This window comes from Ceratosolen solmsi, unplaced genomic scaffold (assembly GCF_000503995.2).
Source record: "Ceratosolen solmsi marchali unplaced genomic scaffold, CerSol_1.0 scaffold30, whole genome shotgun sequence".
Classification (NCBI taxonomy): domain Eukaryota; kingdom Metazoa; phylum Arthropoda; class Insecta; order Hymenoptera; family Agaonidae; genus Ceratosolen; species Ceratosolen solmsi.
In genome coordinates this window covers 7,783,400-7,810,690 of record NW_011948421.1, presented here as the reverse complement: position 1 = coordinate 7,810,690, position 27,291 = coordinate 7,783,400, and the positions used below count along the sequence as shown (strand labels likewise).

Below are 27,291 nucleotides of genomic sequence, written 5' to 3'. Positions count from 1 at the left end.
TACACTACACCTATACGAGCGAACATCCCGCTCACGTAAGCAGTGACGCAACACGAACATCCTGCCCACCACACAAACAGCAGCGGCACGCACGCTACACCGGCAGCTAAGGCAGTATCGGCTCACTCGCCCCTCCAGTGCCTGTCTACTACTACAGCGAGTCGTCTTGTCAGGGGAAGCAATCGCGCCTCACTCTACCGAGAGTACACACACTCTCATCATCACGTACAATTGAAGAAACTTCATCACATAATACACTCACGCTATCCATTCATACTCCTATGACCATTAATTAATTGTTATATTTATTACATTTAATAAAGGGAAAGACATTAAACTCTACAAGTAGTATTGAATAATTGCACTGACTCTTCCACTTGCCAGTAACACGTCCACCCACCATCAAAGGGAGGTTTTTTAGTCTGATCCCAAACAAACACACACTGTATTTCTATAGCCCTTCCACTTGATTCCTTCCCAAGCATCTGCTAGGGCGGATGGCAATTATTATAAAGCTATCGAAACATTGGCAGTTCGAGCCAGGAAATCAAACTGTTTCGAACACATAAGTTTTCAGTTCTTACCAGTGTAAGAATTCAGCACATGTAATTAGAATGTAGGTAGTCTAAAATCGTGTAATCCCAGTAAAAAAACTTCAGTATTGATAAAACCCATACAAAAAAAAAATAAATTAGTGAATAATGATTAATACAAACCATTTATAAATTCTATAAAGGATTCTATTATATTAATAAAGTGATCTGCTTAAGTAAAATTATATTTCCAAAATATATTAATAAATAAAGATATGACAAATTAAATCATGGCTGCAAGCAATATACTATAAGCAGATTCATTATAATTATTTATAAAAAGACAAAAGAAGACTGACTGTAAGTTATAAAAATTGATCTTTGAGGAGGAAAAAAATTAGAAAATATACTTTATTATGTTGTCTTTTTATTACAATGTGACTAGCAGAAGCAATATGCTTTATGCAATAAGTAGCTCTGATAATAGCAAAAATGAATATACAATTCATGATATAATTGTGCAGGCATATGATATATTTTTTTACTTGAATGCCCATCTCTTTTTATTATTTTTTGTATATATAATTTAAAATGCGAAAATATTTTTTCTTTTAATAAACAATATAATTATTTTAATTGATATTAATGCAAAATATAAAGGATATTTTTAAACAATGATATTTCCGCAATATTAATTTTCGGCTTTAATATTTTACATAAAAATCATATAATTAAATATAAATAACATTATTCTTTTAAATAATGTTTTCTCATAAGTAAATGTGATTCATATAGTATAATTTATTTCCCAATATACTGGAACGCAGTACAACAGACACACGGGCGCACACGCACAGAGACCAAGCGTACGCCCGCATATTATATATAAGTGACAAGAATAAACTAATACCGAAATAAAACTATTATATTTAATATAATAATTCATAAGGGTAATCGACTTTACTTTTAATTGGCTTTTAGATAGTTTTATTGTAATTAATGCACTTTTACATTTTTAATATTTTAATACATTTTATTTAACTCTTTCTTTTCTCTCCCTAGCCTATTAACAATTTTTTATATACAGTAAATTACTGACAAATAACGTGAATAGTGTGTATTCGTTTATATTTTTTATTTTTACAGTTTCAAACTTCCTTACTTACAAAAGCATGATAAAAAAAACAATAAAATCAATGTTGTATTGATTAAAAAACAATGTTTACATGCACGTTTAACTCTATCTTCTACTCACTTTTGGTGATCTTAGTCGCTTTAATTTTTATACTCTTACATAATATTTTTAAACTTTCTATGAAATAATAATCATATCATAACGATATATGTTCAAGGGGTTTTTTTTAATTGATTGATTTAATTTAATTTAATTGATGTCGGGAGTAGATACATAATAGTGCGAAGTAGCACAGTCGTAAGATATAATAAAAACCAAATAAAAAGTAAACAACGATGACAATAATTTACACGGAAGATAACGATAACGGCGACATATTTTTTCTTTCTTTTAGAAAGATTTTTTCAATTATTTTTTTATTTAGAATAATCGAGCACGTCTCTTTATATCGTTACGACGCCATTGAGGAAGTCTGTAAAAATCGGTTCGTGTGCAGTGAAGAACAGCTTCAAATTCTGTGTCAGATAAATGGCGCTGAAACAAGAAGTAATGATAGATAAATTATGTTGTATTTTAATAAGGTAATAATTAGGTTTTATTCTAATGATTACTTACTTAAATAATTATCGAAAGTATGATAAGTATAAGAATTATATTTTATATGAGTGATGAATGTATTAATTCAAAGTATTATTCAATATTTCAATAAGAACTGGTAATCGAAATAGAATTTACCACAACTTGCAAAACTTTAGAAAATTAAAATTATAATTAAATAACTTCATTAAGGTTTCTGCACATTTTCTCGTCTTACCTCGAGATTGCAGCGATCGACATCAGCTGGCAATCTATAGTTCGTAATAATGAGCAAGTGATAGGGATAAAGTTTCGGTGGTTCAGTTGGAGCTGCGCCCATGTCTGGTAGTGAACGCCTCACATGTTGTCCATGCCCAACAATCGCTGACTCCAGACCGCCAGTATACGTCGTTGAAGATGGCAATATTCCACCATCATTCTAAATTCATAATAACAAACTTTAAAATTAAAACATGAATAAAGTAAATATAATAATAACTAACGTATTTTAATATTTATTAATTATGTAGAATGTGTAATGGTTTATAAAATATTTAAATAAAAGAATTGAAAAGAAAACATTAAAAATGCATTATTTCAGATTTTATTGTAAGAGACAAAGAAGTGGTACTATAAAATAAAAAATATTAAATATTAACAATCTAAAAATTTTTCTTAGGTTAGGTTTTACCTATATATTTTTATTTATCTAATGCAAATTAAAATTAACAAACAAATATTAATTTAATGATTTATAAAGATGTTCTGATGAACAATAACAGAAAATCTTTATTTCCAAATAAAAGTTTTTAAAATTAGGATATAAGTATTTTTCTAGAACAGTTTAATTGATAATTATTGGAAATTATCTAATACAATAAAAATATAAAATATTCTTACAATCTAGGCACATTTTATTGTAATATGCAATGTATTATATTTCAAGAAAATATGTGGTAATATTTTGTAAATGTATCATAATAATTTTGGATTCGATAAAAATTAATTAGAATAAAACATTTTTAATAATAATTTAATGAAATATTTAAATAATAAATAACAAGAAAGATAAAAATTAATAATTCAAATATTACGATTTATTACAAGTTTTTCACTTACAAATTTTGTATAATTACAAAAGATTAAATTAAGAAATTAAATATTAACAACTATCGTATTTCATAGTTTCAATTTACTTCTACTTATGAAAGTTGATTTTTAATCAATCAAAGAATATTTTTCTTAATTAAATTTTATTTTTTTAAATGTAAAAAAAATATAAAACACGAATTTAAGTGAACTTAATTCAATTCTGTATAATTAAAAGTATAAAATATGTAATAAAAATTTATCATGGTGTACTTCATTAATATAGAGTTAGTAAAATAAAACTATTGAGCGATAAATAATAATAAATAAAATATTAAAATTATTTAAAATTGCGCGTATCCATTATTACAAATACGTGTACTTACATACATGCATTTAATCCAGCAAACTAAATATTATTAATTGAAATATTTTCAATACTATTAATGAAAGATAATTCTGATTGTAATAAATATTTTGCTTTTGATTGTTACTGCAATTAATACTGCTAAAGCTAAGTAATAACAAAAAATTGGATTTATATATATTTAATATTTGGATTATCATTCTGATATAAAATTTTTAATTTAAAATTAATTGTAGTGAGTATTTCAAAGCTTACACAATAATCATTGTTATTTAAAAAAAATATTCATAATGAATTACTCAACTTTTAAATTTACAATTTTAACATTGGTATTTAGTATTTATACATTATTTTACATTATTATCTGAATTCCTGATAATTAAATACAAGAGACAATGTTTTCTTGTTTAAGTATATAAGACATTGACTATATTATTACTGTAATAAATAGATTTATTTGAAAGAGATTGACTAAGAATTATTTTTACACTTAAATTTTATTCTTATCATAGTATTTTAATTTCAAATATTAAGTTATGATTATAAACTTATTGATTGTCAATCAATTTTATTTAAAAGCAGTAATCAAAACAATATCATGATTTTTTAATACACTAAATATTTTTACAAAAAAGTTTATGAAAAATCGTTTGATAAATTAATGCAATTAAAAATGACAGCAATATAATTTATAAAGTCATTTTACAAGAACAAATATTGAAATGAGAATTTATATTTGTGTATAGTAAAATTTCAAGTTTATATTAATATGTTAAAGCAATGCCTTTATTATCAGTCCAAAATTAACGAAATTACTTTATGTATAAAAATTTAATAAAAATAAATATTGTATTATAGGTATTGCTTCATTTGTACATATGAAGTCATGTAAACCTAAACTTTTCTAAATAGAATATGTAATTATTTGTAAAAATTTAATTCTTATAGATTTAATAATGGAAATATATTTTTAAGCAAAACGTCAGAAATATTTGCATTCAACACTTCATTTTTTGGTTTAAAATTGAAAAAAATGAATGTTATTAATAAATTTTATTATTTTTTACAAATATTTTTAATAATAAGTTTCTACATTTTTTAAACTAAATATAAAGAAATATAATGAAATTATTACATTAATAATTAAATAACAATAAAATAGATTATTAGTATTAAAAGAATTTTAAACTTATATTTTAAATTAATTTTAGAATTTGAAGAACTAGAAATATTTTATACATTACCATACATGTTGATTTTAAAATATTACAACACTAATCATTTTTTAAATAAAAATTAGGCAATGTAAAAAAATAACTCTACATATTTTTGTTTTAAAAAGAATTTTTGAAATTAGTATTAAAAGTTGCATGATTATATAGTTCGAAATGAATATTCTACACTATATAAAGGTAAGTGATTTTTTCTTGTAAAAATGTAGAAGCAAATGAAAATGCATTCTACATTTGAATAGTAAATCAAGGAAACATTTTAAAGATGCAAAAAGTGCATTCTACGAACCATGCTAAACCGCTGGGAGTAGTAGGAGGCAGTTGTACATACCAGTGCCCGTCGATCTACATCCGTTATGCTGCCTGTTGATACTGGATAAAAAAAAAGAATTTTTTTTATTATATCAAATACCATACTTTGAATTAAACACAAGAAAAATATTATTTAGTCATTTATCGTTTTATTCATTTCCGTAAAACAATTCGATCAGATGTATATGATATGTGAATATTAGTTTTTAGTATATACAAATTAGAAACATATTGTTTTATTATTTTCAACATATTTTCAATATAATTATATTTTCAAAAATTAACTATATTAGTTATAAAATGATATATATATATATAAGTTATAAATATCTGTATTTTTTTATGCTTTTATAATAAATAATAATTTTATATTGATTTGAAAGAATTAAATTAAATTATACGTTCATTGTAAAAATTATTTTAAATTATTTCTTAAAACTAATAAAATGTTCATTAATATTTTTTTAAATAAAAAATCACTTTTCACTATCTGTATACAATATAAACTTCGATTTTTTCTGCCAGTTCAGTTTGCTTACTCAATTTAAAAAAAAAAATTTTAATTTTACTATTTATAACGATGATTATTATTTGTAATCTTTGATGATTTCAATTAAGTGTATAAGTAATTAAAATAACTTCATTACTGTAATCAGAGAATGACAACCTCGAAACTAGAAATTGGTAGATATATTTCAACGGATATGAAATTTACCACGATTTTTTTTTCAGTTGCGAGTATATAAATACATGGTGTATGTTTAATTGTATAACAGTTTATCCCGACTTAAATTCTTAAAATTTAACAATTATATATTTTATTTTTGTATTTTTTTTATAAACTACGTGATATATTTTGATCTTATCAATTTTAAATTGAAATCACTAAAATAATTTAATGAAATTTATGTTGTTTACAATTATTGTAATAAATTATTATTTAACTTTAACAATGCAACAGAATGAAAATTCTCTAATTAAAATATCAATTTACATATTCTTTATTTGAAATTTAGCTAATAATTTAGATGTATTAAATATTGATTTTTACTTTTATTAAATTTATATAATTATATATACAATTAATATAACTATAAATTATTTAATATTAATATGATTAAATTATGCTTATTTACTTAAAATTTTGAATATAAATAAAGCTATTAAGAAATATTATAATTTGTGTATATGCTTAGATCTAATAAATAATCCAATAATAAATTAATACTTTTTTAGTATACGACCTTATATATGTAAAGATTCATGTAATTTTTAATCATTGCAATTCTATATAGGACATTTAATTACTTACTATCTGATTTTCCTGATGAAAAGTCGGTACTGTGTGTTTTGTCACCCATTCCACTAAATGAGTAGTCTCCCTATTTAACAAAAAAAAAATGTATAAATTAAATGTTTATAACTTTAAACATTATAAAGAATTATTCTATTTATGCAACTTTGACAAAATATGAAAAAGCAAAAATATAAATAAATGTATCGAAATGGCTTTTCAACGCGAATTATACTTTTATCGAGCAAAATTGATCTAAATTTTTTTTTAATAAATTATTTATAAAAGTTGAAAAATATTTTTTAAATTATCTTAAATTTATAACATATTTTGTCTTTCAAACAATTCCAAATAAATATTTGTATTTCCAATAATTAAAATGAATTTTTTTTTTAAATGCATTGTTTTTATTTTTTCATTTGTATCTTGTTTATTTTTAATTATACTATAAATATATTTTGTAAGATTAAACAACACTTAAATTTATCATTGATGAATAATGTGTACTACGGATACAAATTATGTTAAAAATATTTAGAGTATATAAAAATAAAAAGAAGTTAACTACTATGAAATAGTAATCTGTGGGTTAATTGTTCTTAAACTTACAGGCAGGGCAGAAATAGAACCACCCGTTGAAGAGAAAGTATGACTTCGGGGTGCAAGACCGTATCCCGGCTTTGGGATGTATCGTAGTGAGCTCACAACTGTGTGATTCGTAAGGTCAATTGAACAATTTTATTTTTATTAGTTATTCTTTTCTATATTTAGTTTTTACTTTGTTAACAACATACGAATTCAGCTCATACGAGTGTCCAAGGTTCGCAATATTTTATGAGACACATTGATTTATTCTTTATGTTATCATTTCACGCATATACTAATTACAAAAACATGTTAATCGTGAAATAATATTGTGTAATAAATAAAAATGAAATAAGCTGACTATTTGTGTTATTAATTAATTAGTATTTAACATCAAATTGTTTCTTTTACTGCACATTACATTGGTTTTATTTAAATAATTAATTTTAAAATTATGCTCATCTCAGTCTTTAATATAAGAAAATATAATTTGGCATTTATTTCTTATAAAATTGAACTGTTGTTTTACTATAATGAAACGAAACCTGTAGTATTTTTCATAGTTTAAAACCTTCAGTTGTTTTACATACCTAATAGTGTCAATAATAGCTTGCTTTATTTTTTAACGTAAAAAATATTTAGTTAAAAATAATATTTACAACCAAACTCAATTAAAACATCAACAAAATTATATTTTTCAAATCTGTATGTATCAATTAACAATTGCGTTTAATCATTTTTAGCTGTAATTAAATATTTATGTGAAAGCCTCTACTTTGTTTTAAAGCAAACTTATGAGTATATAAAAATATAAATAACCAATGATTGATAAATGAAACTTTAATATTGTAACTCAATTTTCAAAATGTTATAATTTTAATACTGCTCAAAATACATTCAATTATAGAAATCTATAAAATATTAGAAAAAATACGATGCTTTATAATTTAAATATAGAATAAGAAATCAGCTGATATATACGAGTGAAATATTTTTGTAGAAAAATTTTAATTTTAAGTCATCACAATTAAAATATTTTTATCATAGTACGGAGGTTTACATAAATTAAGAAATAAATTATTAAAATCATATTATTAGGGATACAATTAATTTTTAAACACTATAAACATGGCTTAAAAATACTATGATATGATATTATAAATTAAAAAATACTAAAAAATGTTATACTTAATTGATATATAGATTATACCTAAATTCTTATTATATATATATATATATCTCATAAACCCTTACTATATTTAGTATCAAAATTAAATTAATGAGAAATTCCGGCACACCTAATATAGTTGTATTTTTACAATCTAAAAAATTATCTTTCGTAATGATGATGTAAGTCTTTTAAATATTATATGTATTCAATGAATTAATAGAAACCTATAAGTAAAATATATATGCTGATTTGATTAATTTGTCTAAAATAAAATAAAATCACAACAATGAAATAAAATATATTTGAATATTTTATATTCAATATATATAAAATAATACTTATAAAATTCACAGCATGTATTTATAATATATTTATTATAAATAATTAATGAATAGTGTATAAAAAATTCTAACTGAAATTATTATTTTTAAAATATATGTAAATTTTTTAATTTCTAAAATAAAATATTTAATTAAATATATTGAGCTTACAATAGGTTTTTAAATTATTCATCATGTAAAATAATTATATGGAATTAAAGATTTATGACTTATTAAATAATAGTGTGTAATGGAGTTTGGAAGAGTACAGGCACCTTAAAAGCCTAGAGGCGGATCATCTTTCAATACCAGAAAACAAATCGATGACCTGCCTCCGACTATGTATGTAGTATTACGAAAGGTTACACAAATTGAGGTAAATATATCGAAATAAATATACAGAAGCTGGTATAGTAAGGATCTTTAGAAAATACATACGATTATCAAAATAATTATAAATATGTATATTTCTCTGCTTAAAAAAATATTTTTATTGGTAATATATAATAAGTCGGTCGTGAATATTAAATCGGGAAACATAAAAATATTGCATAAAAATTTATAAATGAAGTACTTTAAATTCACATACTGACCAGGTAATTTATGATTGGATTTTGCTGAATATTTCTGTTTATAATAAAACTGAATGTTTAATCAATTTTTAAATAAAGCTAGACTTAATGTTAAAATTAATAAATACTGATGAGGAAAATTGATCACGTATTATCAAAAGTTTATTATATATAGCATTAAGTATTAATCTAATAATAACTTCATCTAATATGCTAAAAACCAGTGAATTTAACACAGAAGTTAGATAATTCAATCAATCGTATTATTCTTGAAATTATATTTAATAAAATATTTACTTGCTTATTTATATTATTTTATAATAATACATTTGACTGAAATATTACTTTAGTAATCCATAAATACATTATAAGCATAATATAAGATATTTAAAAAATAAGAAGTTCGTTATACTTTATACTAAATATCCAAGAAATATATTTGAAATAAAAACAGTATGTACAAGATAATATTTTTCTGATATCTATATAGAACTGTTTTCATCTAACACTTCAAGTTTTCCTTAAATATTTATTTTTTAAGAGCTTTATAACTTTCAAGAACAATACATTACTTTGCATTTAATTATTACTATTTGTTTCATTAAAATTGATAATCATTTAGACATTTTATAAAATTTTTCATTATGAACCAAGTATTATTTCTTATTATAATTGCTTTTTATAAATTTCTAACTACAGAAAATATAACTAGTATAGAAGCATTTTTAATAATTTGTGGAATATAAGTGTCATGTGCGAACATGTAGACATGTATGAGATAAATAGCGTTCATAAATCATAATTTAATTAAACATGATAAACTTACCGTTATAGCTCGGTCCTACGCTTGATTTGTAACTTATTCCATCTTCTTCTTCCCAAGGCCTTGCGTGGTCAATATTTCTCGATGGCGCTGTAAAATTTAATTTATGCATTTCTCTATTAATTTTATTTTATATTTATTTTATACTTATTTTATATGATTTTAAGAATATGTAATCAATTATTTTTCCACACAGCTGTAGTGTTAGTAAAATTTTAATTTTTTTGGTTAATGAATTTTACCAACTGCAGTAGCCCCTGAACATCATAATTGTTTTATTTTTGTTCCCAATTGTGTATTCAGGTATCTTTTAGTCAATTGTTTATTCATGTATGTATATGGACTTTCTTAACTTATTTTGTATATTAAATTGTGACAATTTTCATCTGTGATGGCAATAGTAAAAACAAAATCAGAAAATTGCTTTTAAATGTAATTTTTAAAAAGTAGCATTTTTGCGTAGAAATCTATGAATTAATTTTGGCTAAAAAGCAGCTTAAATTAATTATTTTTTAAATTTTCGAGACATTAAAAATGCTTAAATAAAATTTCTTTGAAATCCTTTATATACAATATTTTTTATTATATAACGAGGAATATATTTATTTTCTACCAATAGACTTTTCCCAGAATGATATCAAATATTGATAAATAACTATTATAATACATATCAGAACACAAAATTATTAACATAATTGAAAAATTTAAAATATTAATAAATTACATACAGGCACCAATAGGACTTTCATAACGTAGCCTGTAAGCTGGTTCACGATTAGCAGATGGAGTTCTAGAAGCATTTCTAGGATCAACAATGGCTGCTCTATGTCTGAGATTTTCCCGATCTTTTTCACGATCTTGAAGAAACACTTTTGCAATACCTGTATCTATTTTACTTAATTCGTCTTGCTCTTTCTGCAATTTTTCTTCCACTTCTTTGATAGATTTTTTATTAACCTCATTTTCATCATCTGAATCTGGCATACCCTAATGAAATAAAAAATATAAAATGTTTTCGCATTAAAGCAATGTGACTAAGATCATAATATTTTTAACATTTATGAAAGTATATGGAAATAATATGGATGGTAGAAAAATAAATAAAGGAGTTTTTAAAAGGTGTCTTTTAAATTAAAAAAAATGTGTACCTTATAGGTATCGGACCATCGCCTACGTCTTTCGGGATCTGTATATGGATAAGGTGGAGCGGGAAAATCGTCTCTTTCGATCGGTAACTGCATTCCTGGCGGAGGCTTCATTGCATCTGGATAATGTGCAAGTTCGATTGGCTCTTCGTTATCGATCTGACAATCAGCCGCAGGTGATTTTGGCCTCATTTCAGTAAGTGCATCGACCAAAGCTCGCATGCCTGAACGACTGCTACGTCCGCCGCTGCTTCTTATCGAACGTGATGCTAGATGAAACAATTAAATTTTTTTTTTAAATATATTAATATATTATCTATATATTATTTATAATGTTTACTTGATTAATAATAAATGTTTTGAACACAGAATTATAAAAAAAAAAAAAAACAATGACATAGACATGCACAATTTTATCAGGAAAGAAAACTTATTTTTAAAATAAATGCATTGTAAAGATATTTTACCTAATTTACACAGATATATATCATTTTATGTCAATTCATTTTATTTCAAATCAAAATTTATGAAATTATACACAAATAAATAATTTAAAACGAAGGAAATTTTTTTTTTAATTTATACACGTTAGATATTTCTTCAAAACTTCTACATACAAATTATTTTTAATACTTTTGTAGATTTTTAATTCACGCGATCCCTAAATTTTCTTTAATAAATAATAACTTGTATTTAAAATTATTTAAGGACACTGAAAATATTAAAATAATTTAAATTATTCGTAACTTACAACTTGGTCTATGAAAATGTGGACTAGTGGGTGGCTTATCGTACGGTTGAATCGGTCGCTTTAAGTATCCCTGACTCGGTGTTTCAGTTAAATATGAATACGTGTAAATTCTTGAAACATTTTCATGTCCCCCGCGAATATACTCTCTCAAAATTAGTCCTGGACTTCCGGTTCTTACTGGATAATACTAAATGTCAAAGAAATAAAAATCAAAATATTAGTCGAATAAAATCATATTATTGAATAGAAATTTACAAAATTATACTGTTTTATATTTACGTGATTGAATGGTAGTTGAGGTAATAAAGTAAAAAAAACGTAGCGTACCTTGCGATTTAAACTGCTATAAGGGCTGCATAAGGATCCATTCAAACTTGGAGTACGAGACCGCAATGAAAACTACACCAATAATCGTGCAAAAATAATATAAAATATAATTAATAAAAGCAAAAATTAAATTTGTATGAATAAGGAAAGAACATGATCTGTATTTGAGTACAAAATTGCTAGTATTAAAATACGATAATAATATAACAAAATAGGGCACTAATATAATATAAATACTACTTAATCAATGAAAAAATATAAACTCTACCGAGCAAAAATTTTATAAATAAATTTTATTAAAATTACTAATTTTATCAAATATTAATTATTACCATGCGGAGACTATTATCATATATCATAATAAAACAAAATTGTGCTCGTGTGCGTGTGCGTCTGTGTGTGTATAATTCAATATTCTACAATATGTACTTAATATTAGCACTCATAATAATCTGTAGAGCATCAATTGAAAAATAAGCAGATATTTATAATTCCTCTAAATTCATTATCAAATTAAGCAACATCAAATACTTGCTTTCTCGATATGATAAATTCAACAACAAAATGCATTCGATCAACTTTATGTAAAAAAAACTGAAAAAATATTATAAATATAAATTTTTGATATTTAATTTCACGTAATTTGTCAATTTATATTAAGGTGATTTGAATAATTTCATTTTTTTATAAAACCGATCAATTTTAAAAATTACTCATTATGTAATATATGTTAATACTTTTTTAATACTAAATGATTTGGTATTTATAAAATGATGATAGTTTACTAACTAATGGAAATATTAATTTTCGTTTGAAGTGAACAGATACTTAGCCATCAAATGAATTTTATAAGAGCCTAATAAGTAATGATTGAAAAATACCAATCTAGTGTTTTTATAATTAATAAAATTTTAACTTTTGTTTTCGATCATAAATAGATTGTAAAACATCACCATGAAAAATTATTCAAACGCCTAATACTACACTACAACTTAATAAAATATTTAATTTGTTTAATTTATTATAGTAAAATATAATGAAATTAAAATAAAATTAATTATAAACTAAATTATCTAATAGAACTTGTAAAAGAACCAATACTTTAAAACTTTATAATTTAAAAAGTATTTTATTACAAATATCGACATTCAATCTTTTTCGGTTATTAGCTAATTTTGCATTCATTTACAATTAATATTATTTTGAACAATTCGTTCTTTATCGTCAATATGATATTGTTCGAGAGTGAAAAGAAAATCTCTCGAATTATATTCATTAGGAAAGTTTCAAAGGCTATTATAAAAAAGAATTATCGAACAGACATAAAATCTAAAAAAGTCTCGCCAAGGTTGCTGGAGACTAGAAAAGGTTTGTACATCTGGAATACGCGTAAATAGTCACTTTATTGCTCGTCGTACTACAGACGTAATAACTGTTTTGAATGCAATAAACGACCCTTGCGACTTAACATCAAAACCCGACTAGACTGTTTATACGAGTATATTGAGGATTAAAATATTTGAAAATAATTGAGTGAAAAACATTTTTTGAATTTCATTGCAACCCGAAACTCGGCATGTACGACGCCCGACAATCTACGTCGCACGTGTGCCTACAATCTTACTAGAATATCATGCTTTGTTGTCAAGTACGCCAAATGTTGCCGCTTGCATTAACTAGGCGAAGACGCTTGATCAAGAATCAACCTCCACCACGCTGGGGCCCGGAAAGGGCCAATTTTCGATAATATCCGCTGCCGCCAGAGATACTCTTTCTATATTCTCATTGTCTAAGCCTAATTTCTTCTGAAGGGGGAAAAAGGCGTGCACATTCATCATGCCGCCGAAAAACGGCGCGCCCTGATTTGAAAACTAAGACCAGAAGCTCCTTGAGTGGGGACTCATGGCAAGAGGCCTGAAAGGTGGGGACAAGACAGTAGAGATTGCTGTCCGCAGGAAGAATTCGAAAAAAGGCTCGCGTGGGCAGCCAAGGGCTATCTCATTCATAATATTAAAGTATCTCCTATCATTATTAGTAATTGTTGTTCATGCAGCTGTAACTCATCCCTCGAATATTTCTCTTGATTAGTTTATTAAGTAAGTTTTTAATTTAAGACTTCTATTAAAGTTATATTCTCAATTTCCTTTGTATTTTCATTTTATTATTCTACATTCAAGTTGATCGTTTTATCATGCCTTAGATATAACACATACATCCTCAAATTTATCCAATTGGATTATATACTGTAGTTTGATAGCAAATTCCGAAAGATACATTTATAAATGTTTTTTCTTTTATTAGACTATTTCTGTTTCAGCTCTACATAAGTATCTTTAGTGAGACTCACATATGTGTTCGGAATTGAGACAGTTTTAATTCAAATTTTAAAATTGGGAGCGATTCCAGGAATTCTTGTCACTCCATAGTGTCTAATATGCGACAATATTTTCGCATAGCAACATCGCAACGGATTTCGGCATAGCAACAGGCTATGGCGCTTTTGTCGGCGTCGCAACTATGCCGCAAATATTTAAGAGCAATGCACCACTGCTCACGGTGTTTTTTACTATCAATTCGTTAGGGTTCATTGAAAATCTACCTCGCGTTCACTCAACTGTTATTATCACTCAGTATTTTAATATACTGTGACGACGACACGTGGCTGCAAATTCGGCAATCAATTTAAAAACACACCTGGATTATCAAAAGGAAATCAGCAAGATTATGAGTGACTTTACAGTGAGGCCTGTTGGAATCGTAATCAAAGGGGGCACGCCAGTTACGCAGAAAATCAACATGCCTTGTCGGTAACTTACAAGGTATCAGCTACTTATCAGCTAATCGCACACGAGCAAATTGAGTTTCATAAAACTCGTCTTCAAGAAGTCGACAGGTGATAGGGTACGCTCTCTCGAATTAATACTTCGTCATCGTGCAGTCCCTTAAACAATCGACCAATTGACGCAACACGTTAATTTCATTGTTAATTACAGACAATTCATAGAAGAATCGACTAAATGCATCTTCAAGCCTTCAATGCTCGAATGCTTGTAATCATGACTCGTGCGTGTAACTAACCTTTCTACTGCTCCCATAAATAACTAAAGACATAATTGATTATGTACCAACCTCCATCAAGATTTTACAATTAGTATTGTCATTATTTCATCAAATATACTTTATTTTAAACACCATCTTCTCATGCTACCTCATGAGCATGATCGACTACACATGATGCTGATATTTACAACATCAGCATAACCTCAACTTTCAAGAAAGAGTAATATCCATAGAATCTACGATAATCAAGAACACAAGGAAACACCCTCATCACTACAATCTCTCTCAACAACAGTGCAATTGTACAAAATGTATTCGCCGTTCCAACTTGTTTTACCAAGGCCGGTTCGAAGGATACAAATTGATGCCGTTGACAAATCAGAGACCATGGGTGTTGTGTGGTAGCGATGAAAGGTCACAAGTGGAAGGGATAATATAATAATACAATATAAATATGGCTGATGTATATGCTGTTTATTCCGTTATTTATTGATGACAAGGTTGACTAGTATTACTATTATTAATTATGGAAATAATTCTTATGGTGGATTAATGTACTCTCATCTATGAAGCGTGATGATTGAATTTGACCGCAGAATGGCGCGAAGTTTAATTCGTCGACACTCGCGCTGTTTGTTGCTTAAGTCCATAAGCGTCCAAACTTGAACTAAGGTGAGAGTTGCCGACAAGACACCCTTTAGCGGGCGCGAACTTGGCGACGCTTACTGGAATCTATTCCGCACTGTTGCTCTGGGGAGAGCCTCTTCGTCCTTACTTGCTTTTCGATGTCATAATCTCTGAATCTCAGAGTATGCAATTATTGTAGTAATAATATTACTTAGGAAGACTGCTCGTACATTTGAAATTGGGACCTCCTTGGTCTTTCTTCAAGGGAGCTTGTCACTAGATCCTTGTCGTTGGAATGCGTCGCCCGCCAATAGGACTTGTAAGTATAATTGTATTGAACTACGTTAATAGGAAACTTCCAGTGTATTCGGACTTCGATAAGGTAATGCGTCTCCCGCCAATAGGACTTGTAACGATAGCTGTGGTGAATTACATTTATAGAAGACTACCAGCGTCTTAGGACTCCGATAAGGGAATGTGTCTCCCTCCAATCGGACTTGTAACTATAGTTGTCTTGAACTACGCTAATAGAAGACTTTCCACTTATTAACTGAACAGTACTGTATTGAGAGTGAGAATATTGAAAAGTGCGCCCCTTAAATACATTCGCTAACCATGAATTTAACTTGAACCCCTTCCCTCATTTTCCGTCCAATCAGGGACTTCTCCCTTCTCCCGGGCAGCGCCTCTTGTGGCTTCATGGTTAATTAAGGGTCTAGTCGTCTCTTGGTCTTCATGGCAAGAAGAGCTCCCGTTGTCGCTGACGCATCTGGCACAGCATGACAACTTGTGTGCAGCGGGAAGGGGGGTGGTCCGCTATTACATACTGCTTGAAGTAGTTACCGAGCGGAGCAAATTCGTACATATGCCTAACTGAGTGGGTTTTCCCGTGTTTATTGTATTGTTTTTCTAGATGTTTTATGACACTATTGCTTGATAGTTGCGAGCAATAAAGTTTTAAAATCTAAACACAAATTTTACGATGTTATGTTGCCAGATGTTATATTGCATTGAAAAAAGGTCTCGCATTCTCGAACAGCAATATTATTACAATATTTAACAAATAATAAACATTGTTTTACTAAAATACATAACATTTTTCAGCCCTTCCACTTATTTCCTTTTAAGCTATCCTGACGAGAGACTAATCCACTTAAATATTGAATTGGCAGTTCAGGCCATAAAATAAATCCTTAAATTCGAACAATATGTTTGCTTTTCTTAAATCCACAAGACAATTGCAGCGTGTACATTTAATAATTGATACATCTATTATTTTCTTATGTTCATGGAAAATTTATGTTGTTTTTGCAGACATTTTTCTTAATCATTATGTGTATATAAAATACGTAGTCTAATTTCAAGCTAGTCCTTTATTTATTTTAAATTTTACTTGTTCTATAAAAACCAACTGGATTCTAACATTTTACTAACTATAAACTTTTAACTTACAAATTAATACTTATATAAAAAAAGGTTCGTTTCATATGAGAGGTATTTAAATCTAAAAAAGAAATTCTAATAAAATTAAACGTTGAACAAAGAAAATCATTCAAATGAAATGTTTATAATATTTAAATAAATTTATTTAATTTATAAAAATCAAATAATTTAAAATTAAATTTAAAACAAAATAATTAATTTTTTTAATAATATTTAACAAAATTTTATTTTATTAAATTTGCATATAACTATTATTAATTTCTATCATTCACGGCAGTTAGTTTAGAAATTTACATCGTGAATTTTTCGATTTACTGAAGATACATAGTTGTTTAACCAATAATAAAACATATTTTGAATCATTATTGTTATTGTACTTTGATAAATATTATATTTGGATTTTTGTATTTAAAGGTAAGTTAATATGAACAAATTATAAAATAAATTATTTTTAATAATTACATATATTAAAATAGCAAAATTATTCAAATTCAATCAAAAATATAAAATGCGAAAATATTACATGCGAGTCACTTGTGTTGAAATTTTACATATGTTGTATTAAAAAAAAATTGTAAGTTAGGAAAAGTCATCTTGGAACAACTACAATAGAGAAAATGTAATATACGAAACAGTTTATTATGCATTGACAATAATAAGAATGAAAATTATTATTCGCAGTTATATTTTCTTAATTATTATTATAACTAATATAAAAAGTATAAAATGCGAATTTGTAACATAGGCAGTAAATACGTCAAAATACCTATTTTTTAAACGTTTTATTACTTATTTTATATACTTTAGTATTATACACTAACAATTGATTTTGTAATTCTTAAACTTCTAAGAAATAATTAATATAAAATACAAAAGTATTACTCTTTATATTATAAAAAAATTTTAATTAAGTTAAAATTTATTTCTATAAACTAGAAGAAGGTCAATAAATTATTCGATATATTAATTTTATAACGTCTTTAATAAAAAAAAAGTCTGAATATGATTGAATAAATTGAATTTAAGTAAATTCATAGAAAAAAGGTGGTGTGAAACGGATTTATATCATAACCCTAAAGTTTTCAATATTAGGGTTGAATTGGAAATTGTGAAATCGGAATGAATATATATATATATATATTTAAAATATGAATTTTCTAAATTTTCATAATTTTATGAATTTTTTAAAGGTTATATTACATTACAATTCGTAAAGGATCGTATTATACATACTAATTCTAATGGTATGCAATTTTAATATTATAATCCTGATTTAAAAACATAAAAATGAAAATAAAATTATATTTTAAGAAATATATGAAAATTTTCCAAAATATGTTTCAAAAATGTATATTATATTATAATTTATCAACATTTAAGGAAGAACAAATCTTTTTACGCACTTACAACCATAATAAATTTTACAATTTTGATAAAACTTTTTAATTTATATAAACCCACTTTTTACTGCTTTATATTGCTAATAATAATTATGAATATATTATTAAAAAGACTCCAGTATCTAATTTTTGCATTTTATATTATCTACGATACAGATCAGACAATCAAATACTCGTATTAAATTGTCTATTTTGCTTTAATTTTTGTCATTTTATATGTTATTTTGTATGAAAATGTATATGTAATTATCTATATTTTATAATTCATTGTTTGTCCCTGACTCGCAATTATTGCTGACTCCGCCCTCCTGATTTTTCTACTTTATCCCTTATCCTTTTTTTCAATGAATCAAGTATTCTGTAGTTATAATTTTATAACTTATAATATTGTTAAAATGATTTTTTTTACAATAATTGATTGGAAAAGATAATAACTTCATTAGATTTGAAAGGAATGTTTTTATAACTAAATTAATTAAACTAATTTTTTATTTCATTGCTAAATTGACAAAATAACGATTTCGCTAAAATTAACGCTAAACATGTAATATTCATTATTACATTTAATATTATTAAAACTCTGAAGAAAAACAAACTATACACAATTGATTCTTTCACTCTCATAGTTCTTACCTGCATTTCTGATGCACTGCTGGATATATGTTCGGATTCACCTCCACCGACGCCACGATGTTGAGGAGTATGATTTTCGGAATGTCCATTAACCATACCATTCACTCCTACAGGTCCAGGCCCGCAACGTGGGTGCCATATCGCTGCTCCTTGTAAAAACATCTCCTCTCCATCTCCGAATGGATCACCACACTTCGTACAACGAGCACACGTTGGGTGAAAATGATGGTTTTCACCAGCTTGCAGTACCTTGCCACTTATGTAACGATTACAGTAGGCACACTTAACACCAAATTGTTTTTGATAATCTTTCTCACAATAGGGCACCCCATTTCTAAAAAGTTACAAATTATCATTTATATATTTGTTGATTTTGTTATTATTTGAATAATTTTTTCTCTTATTATTATTAATATATTTCTATCAAATGCTCTAGTTAATATGTCATTTAGTGAATATAAAATTAACTGGAAGATAAATAAGTTTGTATGACATGTGATATTGAAAATGAATTTTCAAGAATTAAAATTTATGATATATTTAGTCCAAAGATCATTTAGAATATACTGTATGTAGTAATTATATAATATACATTTAATTAATACATATTAATTAAAAGAATATTCTAGTATCTATGAATCGTTAAGAAATTAAACAAATATTTTTAATACTAATGTAAAATTTTTACTAAAATTAATTTTTTATTCTAATTATTTAATTTATAAAAATTTATTTAAAACTTAATATATATTATATTATACATTATCATTCATTAACAAATAAAATTAATAGAACACTCTGCTTAAAATAACAAAATATTTATCTATTTAATTAGCGAATTTAAATATATTTAAGTTAATCATTTCTTAAATTTCTAATATACGTCAATTTAAAATACATTCATATACAAAATATTATAGCAATCGCTTATTAAATTTTGCATGTAATTTGTCTTTATAATTAGTGAAAGCAATATTTTCTAAAAATAAAAAAATAAATAATGCTTAATTAAAATAAAGGTGTGTCAAGGTTTATTTTTATGGAAAGTTAAGCAATATTTAAAAAACTGTTAGTTTATTATACATATTCCTTCAATTAATGATATAAAGCATTCAAGTCGATGACTCAAAGTATGTTACATGACTTCTGAAAATATATTTTAGATTTAATTTTTGTTATCAATTTTTAATTTATAACTTTTATAACAAAAACTATTTTTATACAATATTTAAATTTTTAATAATTTTTCAATATGCCGATTTTATCGGTTCATTACTTTTTGAAATATCATTCCAATAAGTGATAATAATGATTTTGAACATTTAATATTGTTCGAGAATGTAAGAAAACTCCCAGCTCATTAAACATCTGGAAATTTCGAGATAAGAGTTCCGGAAAAAGCAAACTCTCGACTACTCGAGAAATAACATTCAAACGCGCCTCGGATTAACTAAATCTAAACAATTCAGCAAAACTTCGAATATCTAAAGAAAATACAATTCATAAACACATCTGGCGAGAACAAGGGTCCAAGTGTCCAGCAAAACAAGTCATAAAACTAATGCTACGAGACATTTGACACGGCCTCGCCATAAAGCATCTATCGAAGACAAGTCATAAAACATCTGGCGTACACAAGTCATAAAAATGAGTCTGAAAAACACAAGCCAGATGATACACTCAAAACAATGCTAAACCTAGCCTTCACAACACTAAACGATTTCAACGCGCATGATTACAAGAAATGCATGCGACAATGCTAGGATGGAGAGGGAAAAGCGCGGCATCAAGACGCCCCCATCGTGGAAGGGAGTTGAGCAAGACCCGCTCTCATTGGAGCCTCCATCTTGGAAAGACTCACTGGTGGGAGACCCCACCACTCAAAAAGGCGCCGTGATTAGAATTACCATAAACTAAAGAAGAATTCTGATTGGACACACTAATACGGCTAAATCTCATTGGCGACGCCATGATCAACAAGACAGCTCTGATTGGCGACACCAAAAGAGAGGGAATTCTCACCGACCACCACGTGGTCGAGAGAAGGCTTTAAAAAAGGTAACACCGGCACGGCACAATCACTTATCTTATCTTATCTAACAGAAAAAAAATAAGTCAATTAAACGCAAAAGTCCAAGATTAATCTATTCAACACAAGTGCTAGATAATAAAATCATACACTCGCAGCAGTGCAATAAAGTAAAAAGGGGAATCTAGAATTACGAATATCAGTTCGCACAGTATACACAATCAAACTGCAAGGAGCCACACGAGGCAACTCAAAGAACAAGACAAAACATACACAGCTATACACAACGTGCAGAACTACGAGGTAACGTTCCATTCCTAATTAATACATAACTATATCAAGCTATACGCGCCAATCTGCAGATACGTAAAGCTATCTGCAAAACATAATACAAGCAATTCGAGCGACGCCACGTGCTCATATACAAGGAAGCGCGGGGGTTTACGACCTCGCTCTTCTGTGTGTATTATTCCATCTACACGTGTGTTACATATAGAGGACCAGCAAGGCATCAACTTCTTCCTGTGTATGCAACGTACATGATAGCTCAGTAACAATAAACATACAAATCAAGAAAAGCTAAACTCAATTATAAAAATAAAACTAATTATAATTCAATTAGTGCAATAAAACAAAAATAAAAAAAACTAAATAACTAAACTACTCTTTATTGAATACATGCACTATCTTGTCCACTAGCCTACAATCCTCCTATTAAAATCGGGAGCTCACACCTAATCTTAGTTACTTGGCCCTCCTCGCCCGGTACTCTATTTTTAGACAAATATTTTCAACAACTTTTAATGTTTTCATTGTGTTTAATAAACAATTATACTTACAATTTTGATATATCGAACCTGTACTAAGTACTTTTTGATTCTATTCAATAGTTTCACTATATAACAAATCATCTTTTCTGATCGAATTCAGTTGGTGAATTTATATTAACAGATGTTTTTTGCATTATGAATAGTCTCATTATCGATTTTTATTGCTTGCTCTAACTCAGAGATTTCTTATTGTACACATTAGAAATATCACAAATTTGCTGTTTTATTTACTTGCTTAACCTGTTATATTAAAATACTACCTTAATTCCTAACCATAAAAGTTAAATTTATTAATCAAAACTTAATTATTTAAATAAAAAATAACCATACTGCAAAGACGAAAATATTAGTACTGAATGATTGGAAAGATGATAAAATATATTTATATTCTGTATTCATAACAAGCTAAGAATTTATTTTTAAGTTAATCGAAAGATATTGTTGAATATTGAGTGAAATAAATTTTGTTTTTTTTTACCAATAAATTTAGAAAAATTAGTTACTTTATAAATTTATTATTTATTAAAAATAATATAATTTTTTTTATAATTTTTTTAAAAACATGATTAATACACTATCAACAGCATAGTAAATACTTACTTTCCCATGTACTCGCCATGAAGAACAATATCACAGCTGTGGCACTTAAAGCACCAAACGTGCCATTGTCTGTCAAGTGCTACCAGAGCTTGGCCTTCGCGTAGCTGTTGCCTACAACCTGCACATTCGGCAGGATCTTGACTTCCCGAGCCATCAACTGAATCACTAACACCTTCATTGGTACTACAGCAATCTATAGGCATTGTGGCTTCTCTTACAGGTATGCTCACACACCGGTAACATAATGCTTGACCTATTTATAAAAGACAAAAGAAATTAAATTAATTTTCAGTTTATAATAAATTGAACTGGCTCTCAGATTCTTATTAAATTTTTCTTAGATTTCAAATGATATCTTATGTCTGGCAGTCTCAGCATAAAAAAAATTGGATATTTGTTAATTTATTTTGTTATAACACGATTAATTTAATTACAATCTTTCTTAATCTTAATAGTTACGCTATTACTTTATTTGAATAAATAAAATTGTTTAACTATTTCCATTTAATAAATTACAAATAATAAAAGTATTAAGTTTAGCTTCAGTTTTCTATGAAGTTCATATACTTATGAAATTTTTACATTAAGTTATATATTATTAAAAATGTGAAAATATTTATTCAAAGCTACATATAAAAAAAAGTAATAGATATTACTTTGAACTAAAGTCACTTTAGTTCCTTGTCCAAGCAGGGGCTGTCTACATCTTTGACAATGAAAACAATTTGGATGAAATGCATGTTTATCGCCGGCAGTAACGACATCACCCTCAACGTACTGTCTACATCCAGCACATTTGGTTCCCCATCTTTGTCGATAATCCTACATAATGAAATAATTATTCAAATATTCTTTTGATTATTATTCTGAGTATTCAAAATATAGAAAAAATTATTTATATATTTTTTACTTTTTCTACATTTTCTTATTACATTAGAAATAACTGTACAAGTATAACACAAAAACTAATTTCAAATTATTTATTAATATATTTTCTATATTTCTTTTATCAACTACACTAAATTATTTTAATTATATAAAATAATTATTAAGCAAGAAAAGTTTTATCTGGAATATTACAATTAAATAAATATGAATTTCTAGAATAAAAATTTATTCATTACATGTTCTTAGATTTTATATAGAATACGAATATAATAAAAGTTTAATACGCAGTACTTGTATGTTTTGTAAATATCAACTTAAGCTTAAAATACCAAACGATACTTTTTCAAAGTTTATAAAGATTATATAAAATCCTGAATATTCAAAAGATATTTAATTAGATTCAACTATTTGAAAAAGAAAAATACTTCCTCACAGATAAATATACTTAAACATATTTAAATAATACAATCAACTGTTTAAATTAATATGAAAACTAAATAATATATAAGTATTGCCTTAAAAACATAATATTTTCATTAAATACAATCTTTTATTGCTGCTGATCTAAAAAATTTAAATATTAAAATTAGAATTCACATATAATTATTGGGTTTAACGAAAAAATAATAATATTGAGACAAAAATGTGGTTTTCTTTCCATAAAAAAGTTCTAACATTTTTATCAATTATTTATCTTAAAAAATCTATATATGGAATTTCATAAATCCATTTTAATGGTAGTTGGAAATAAAATATAGCTTAAACTTGTAAGTCTGATGATTTGAGAAAAATGAACATAAAATTTTAAGAAAATACTTTTAAAGGTTTTAGTAAAAAATTAATTACTGATAATTTATAGCAAGCTTAGACAACTTTTTTCATAATTCACAATATAATCTAATCTAAATTACTTGAAAAATTTAGATTCCTCCATTTTTTCGAAAATACAATTAAAATAAATGTTTCATGCAACATTTATTCTAAAAATTGTCTTTTATGCTAATCTATTCGAATGCTTTATTAAAAAATGTATGTATATGTTAAAAAAAGTTTGTGTATTTGATCCAATTCAAAGGATCAAATTTACTTAGTTGTCTGGCTCGAACTGCCAAGTTGAACGGTTCAGTTTATTTGTCGACCCCCTTAGCGATGTTTAGGAAAGGACATAAAAAAAGGGATGTAAATATATACAATGTGAGTAAACTTCGTTAGGACATCGTTTATTTGGTTTCATTGCCAACTACGCTATTGTTGTTCTGTATTCTCTTCTCATGACAGAGAGTGAATTATGTTCTACCACAATGATGTAGTTGCTCCTTGGTGATGATGACCATGTTGTCGACGACGTTATGGGGGTCGGGAATGGATTTTGTATATTCCTTGTAGGGGAATATGGCTTGAAGTGAGGTCTATTTTAACGTTGTCAAGATTAGCGAGAAGAGTCGACCATAATCACGAAGGGGAGTATGGGATTATTTACGCAGTAGTTATTCTCTACAATACCATACAATACCATGCTTTGTGTTGTTAACTATTTTTCAAAACTGCAATCATCCCTTGACTGGTTGTTAACCATTGTGCATTGGAGAATTAAACGTGTATTCCTTACAATCGCTGCACTGAGACAGCGTGTGTTGCGTGACTTTCTCTCTGCTGTAGACTCCGTTTAATGGCGTGGTTAGGGCGCAGATAACTGACTCAGAAGAATAACTGGCACTGTCTACCGAGTGACTGCTGTGTGATAACTACGAGGAGTCTTGGTGCGCGCTTCCTTAAGTATCAGCGCGGCAGCTGCAATGCGGAGAATAGCCGCCTTGCGGAAGGTTCGAGAATCTCAGTTTTGAGCTATTCGAGAATTCGGCGAAAGCAAAATCTTGGAAGATTTGAGTATTCAATCGACGTTGCTATGTGAAGATGAAGCAGCCTTGCAGAACATTCCAGGGCTAGCCGGCTTGGTGAATTTCCGAGAACCGAAAGCCTCGAAAAAATACTCCAATTCCGGTCAGTATATAACAAAAACATAAAAATGATGAAAATATATTTTCTAATTTCCGATTGTTTAAGATGAGAATACACAAGAAAAGATTACTTAAAATTTGAACTATGTATCATTAATACTAAATCTAAATGCGCAATGAATAGTTTTTGTTTTGAAGTAATGTCAAGTTTTTGTTTGAACATAGTATACAACACATGTTCTAACTAAGCATAAGAAATGCTTTTAGTCCTTCTATTAGATTTTCTTCCATCTTATATAAGCCATTGTTAATTGTCGCTTTTCATTTTTTGAATGTGGTTATATCAATCTTCTAGACTTTTATTTTTCTACGCGAGCGCAAATTACATACTGTATCATTTACAATTATGGAGCTTTATTATTGGTTTTAGATTTACAATGCAGTGGAGTAAATATATTGTATAAATGTAAAAAAATAGAAGCAATTTTTATAGTAAAATAACTGTGAATAATAATTTGTACAAAAAACAATATTTATATAATCATAAATTTAATAATTTAATCATACTCGTAATAGTGAATTGGTGCTTTACAAAATGCTTATGATATTCAACTATATTTGTCATAGCTCTGGTAATATCAACCATATTACGTGTTAAAAAATTCCATATACCCAGTTTTATATCTGAAAAGATATACGAAACAAGCTTCAAAACTTTGAAAAATAATTAAATTTTATATTCATTTTTAAATTATTACATGGTTGATTATTTTTACTAAAAAAATTAATGTTAATATATTAATTTATAAATTTAAAGATATATAAGAATACAATTTGTAATAAAAAATTATATTTCAGATATTTAATACTTTTTGTTTTCCCTGTAGAACAAAGTAAGACATATTTTACAAATATTTTTCTTTCATTTTATAGCCACATATTTGCCCTAAATGTTTAATATAATATTAAAATACAGCTGAAATATCTTATTTTTATTTTATGTTTTAAGATTAAAATTTAAATTAAATTTCAACTTTTAGAAGAAATTGATTTTTCAATTTTTTGAAATCGACGTACCTTTGTGCAGTAATATGCACCTTCACGAGGAAAAAAGCCTCCTTGTGCTAAACTGATATTACATTGGGCACATTTGAAACATCCGATATGAAAGTATTTGTCCTGCACTCGTAATACCTCACCGCTACATTTTTTTTTGCAAGCCTGACAAAAAGTCTTCACTGAAATGTAAAAATAAAACAATAATAATTAAGCTTGCATATATTAAAGCAGTTACTGTTTTATATTGGTAATTGTCTAAAATATGTTGGTAATTTAATAACATAAAAATGATTTAAATTCACGTAAAATGCTTATAGTTAATCAGGATAAGTAAAGAACCCCTTTTTAATTATAACATGTAATTTTAAAAAATTGTAAAAATGAAATTATTTCATTGTAAATATAATTAATTTACTAATGAAAAATATTATTTTAATGCTTCATTTATAATTAATTAGTTATTAAAATAAGTCTTTTGGTTAACGGTTTTTAATGAAATTTACATACCATAAATTTCATAAACATTAATCAT

The 27,291-nt window shown here is 26.6% G+C and overlaps 1 protein-coding gene across 1 annotated transcript; it reads right to left on the bottom strand.

Annotated features, from left to right (window-relative positions):
* Positions 1-1,927: 1,927 nt before the first annotated feature.
* On the bottom strand, positions 1,928-27,291 carry Unc-115a (actin binding LIM protein Uncoordinated 115a). The gene is made up of 15 exons (XM_011498951.1): positions 27,267-27,291; positions 26,778-26,938; positions 23,511-23,676; positions 22,855-23,107; positions 19,396-19,729; positions 12,233-12,304; positions 11,906-12,092; positions 11,158-11,423; positions 10,738-10,996; positions 10,013-10,099; positions 7,148-7,245; positions 6,557-6,626; positions 5,264-5,304; positions 2,483-2,683; positions 1,928-2,202 (listed from the first exon to the last, which is right to left on the bottom strand). The coding sequence occupies exons 1-15, from the start codon at positions 27,289-27,291 to the stop codon at positions 2,089-2,091; spliced, it is 2,334 nt and encodes a 777-aa protein (XP_011497253.1). The 3' UTR covers positions 1,928-2,088.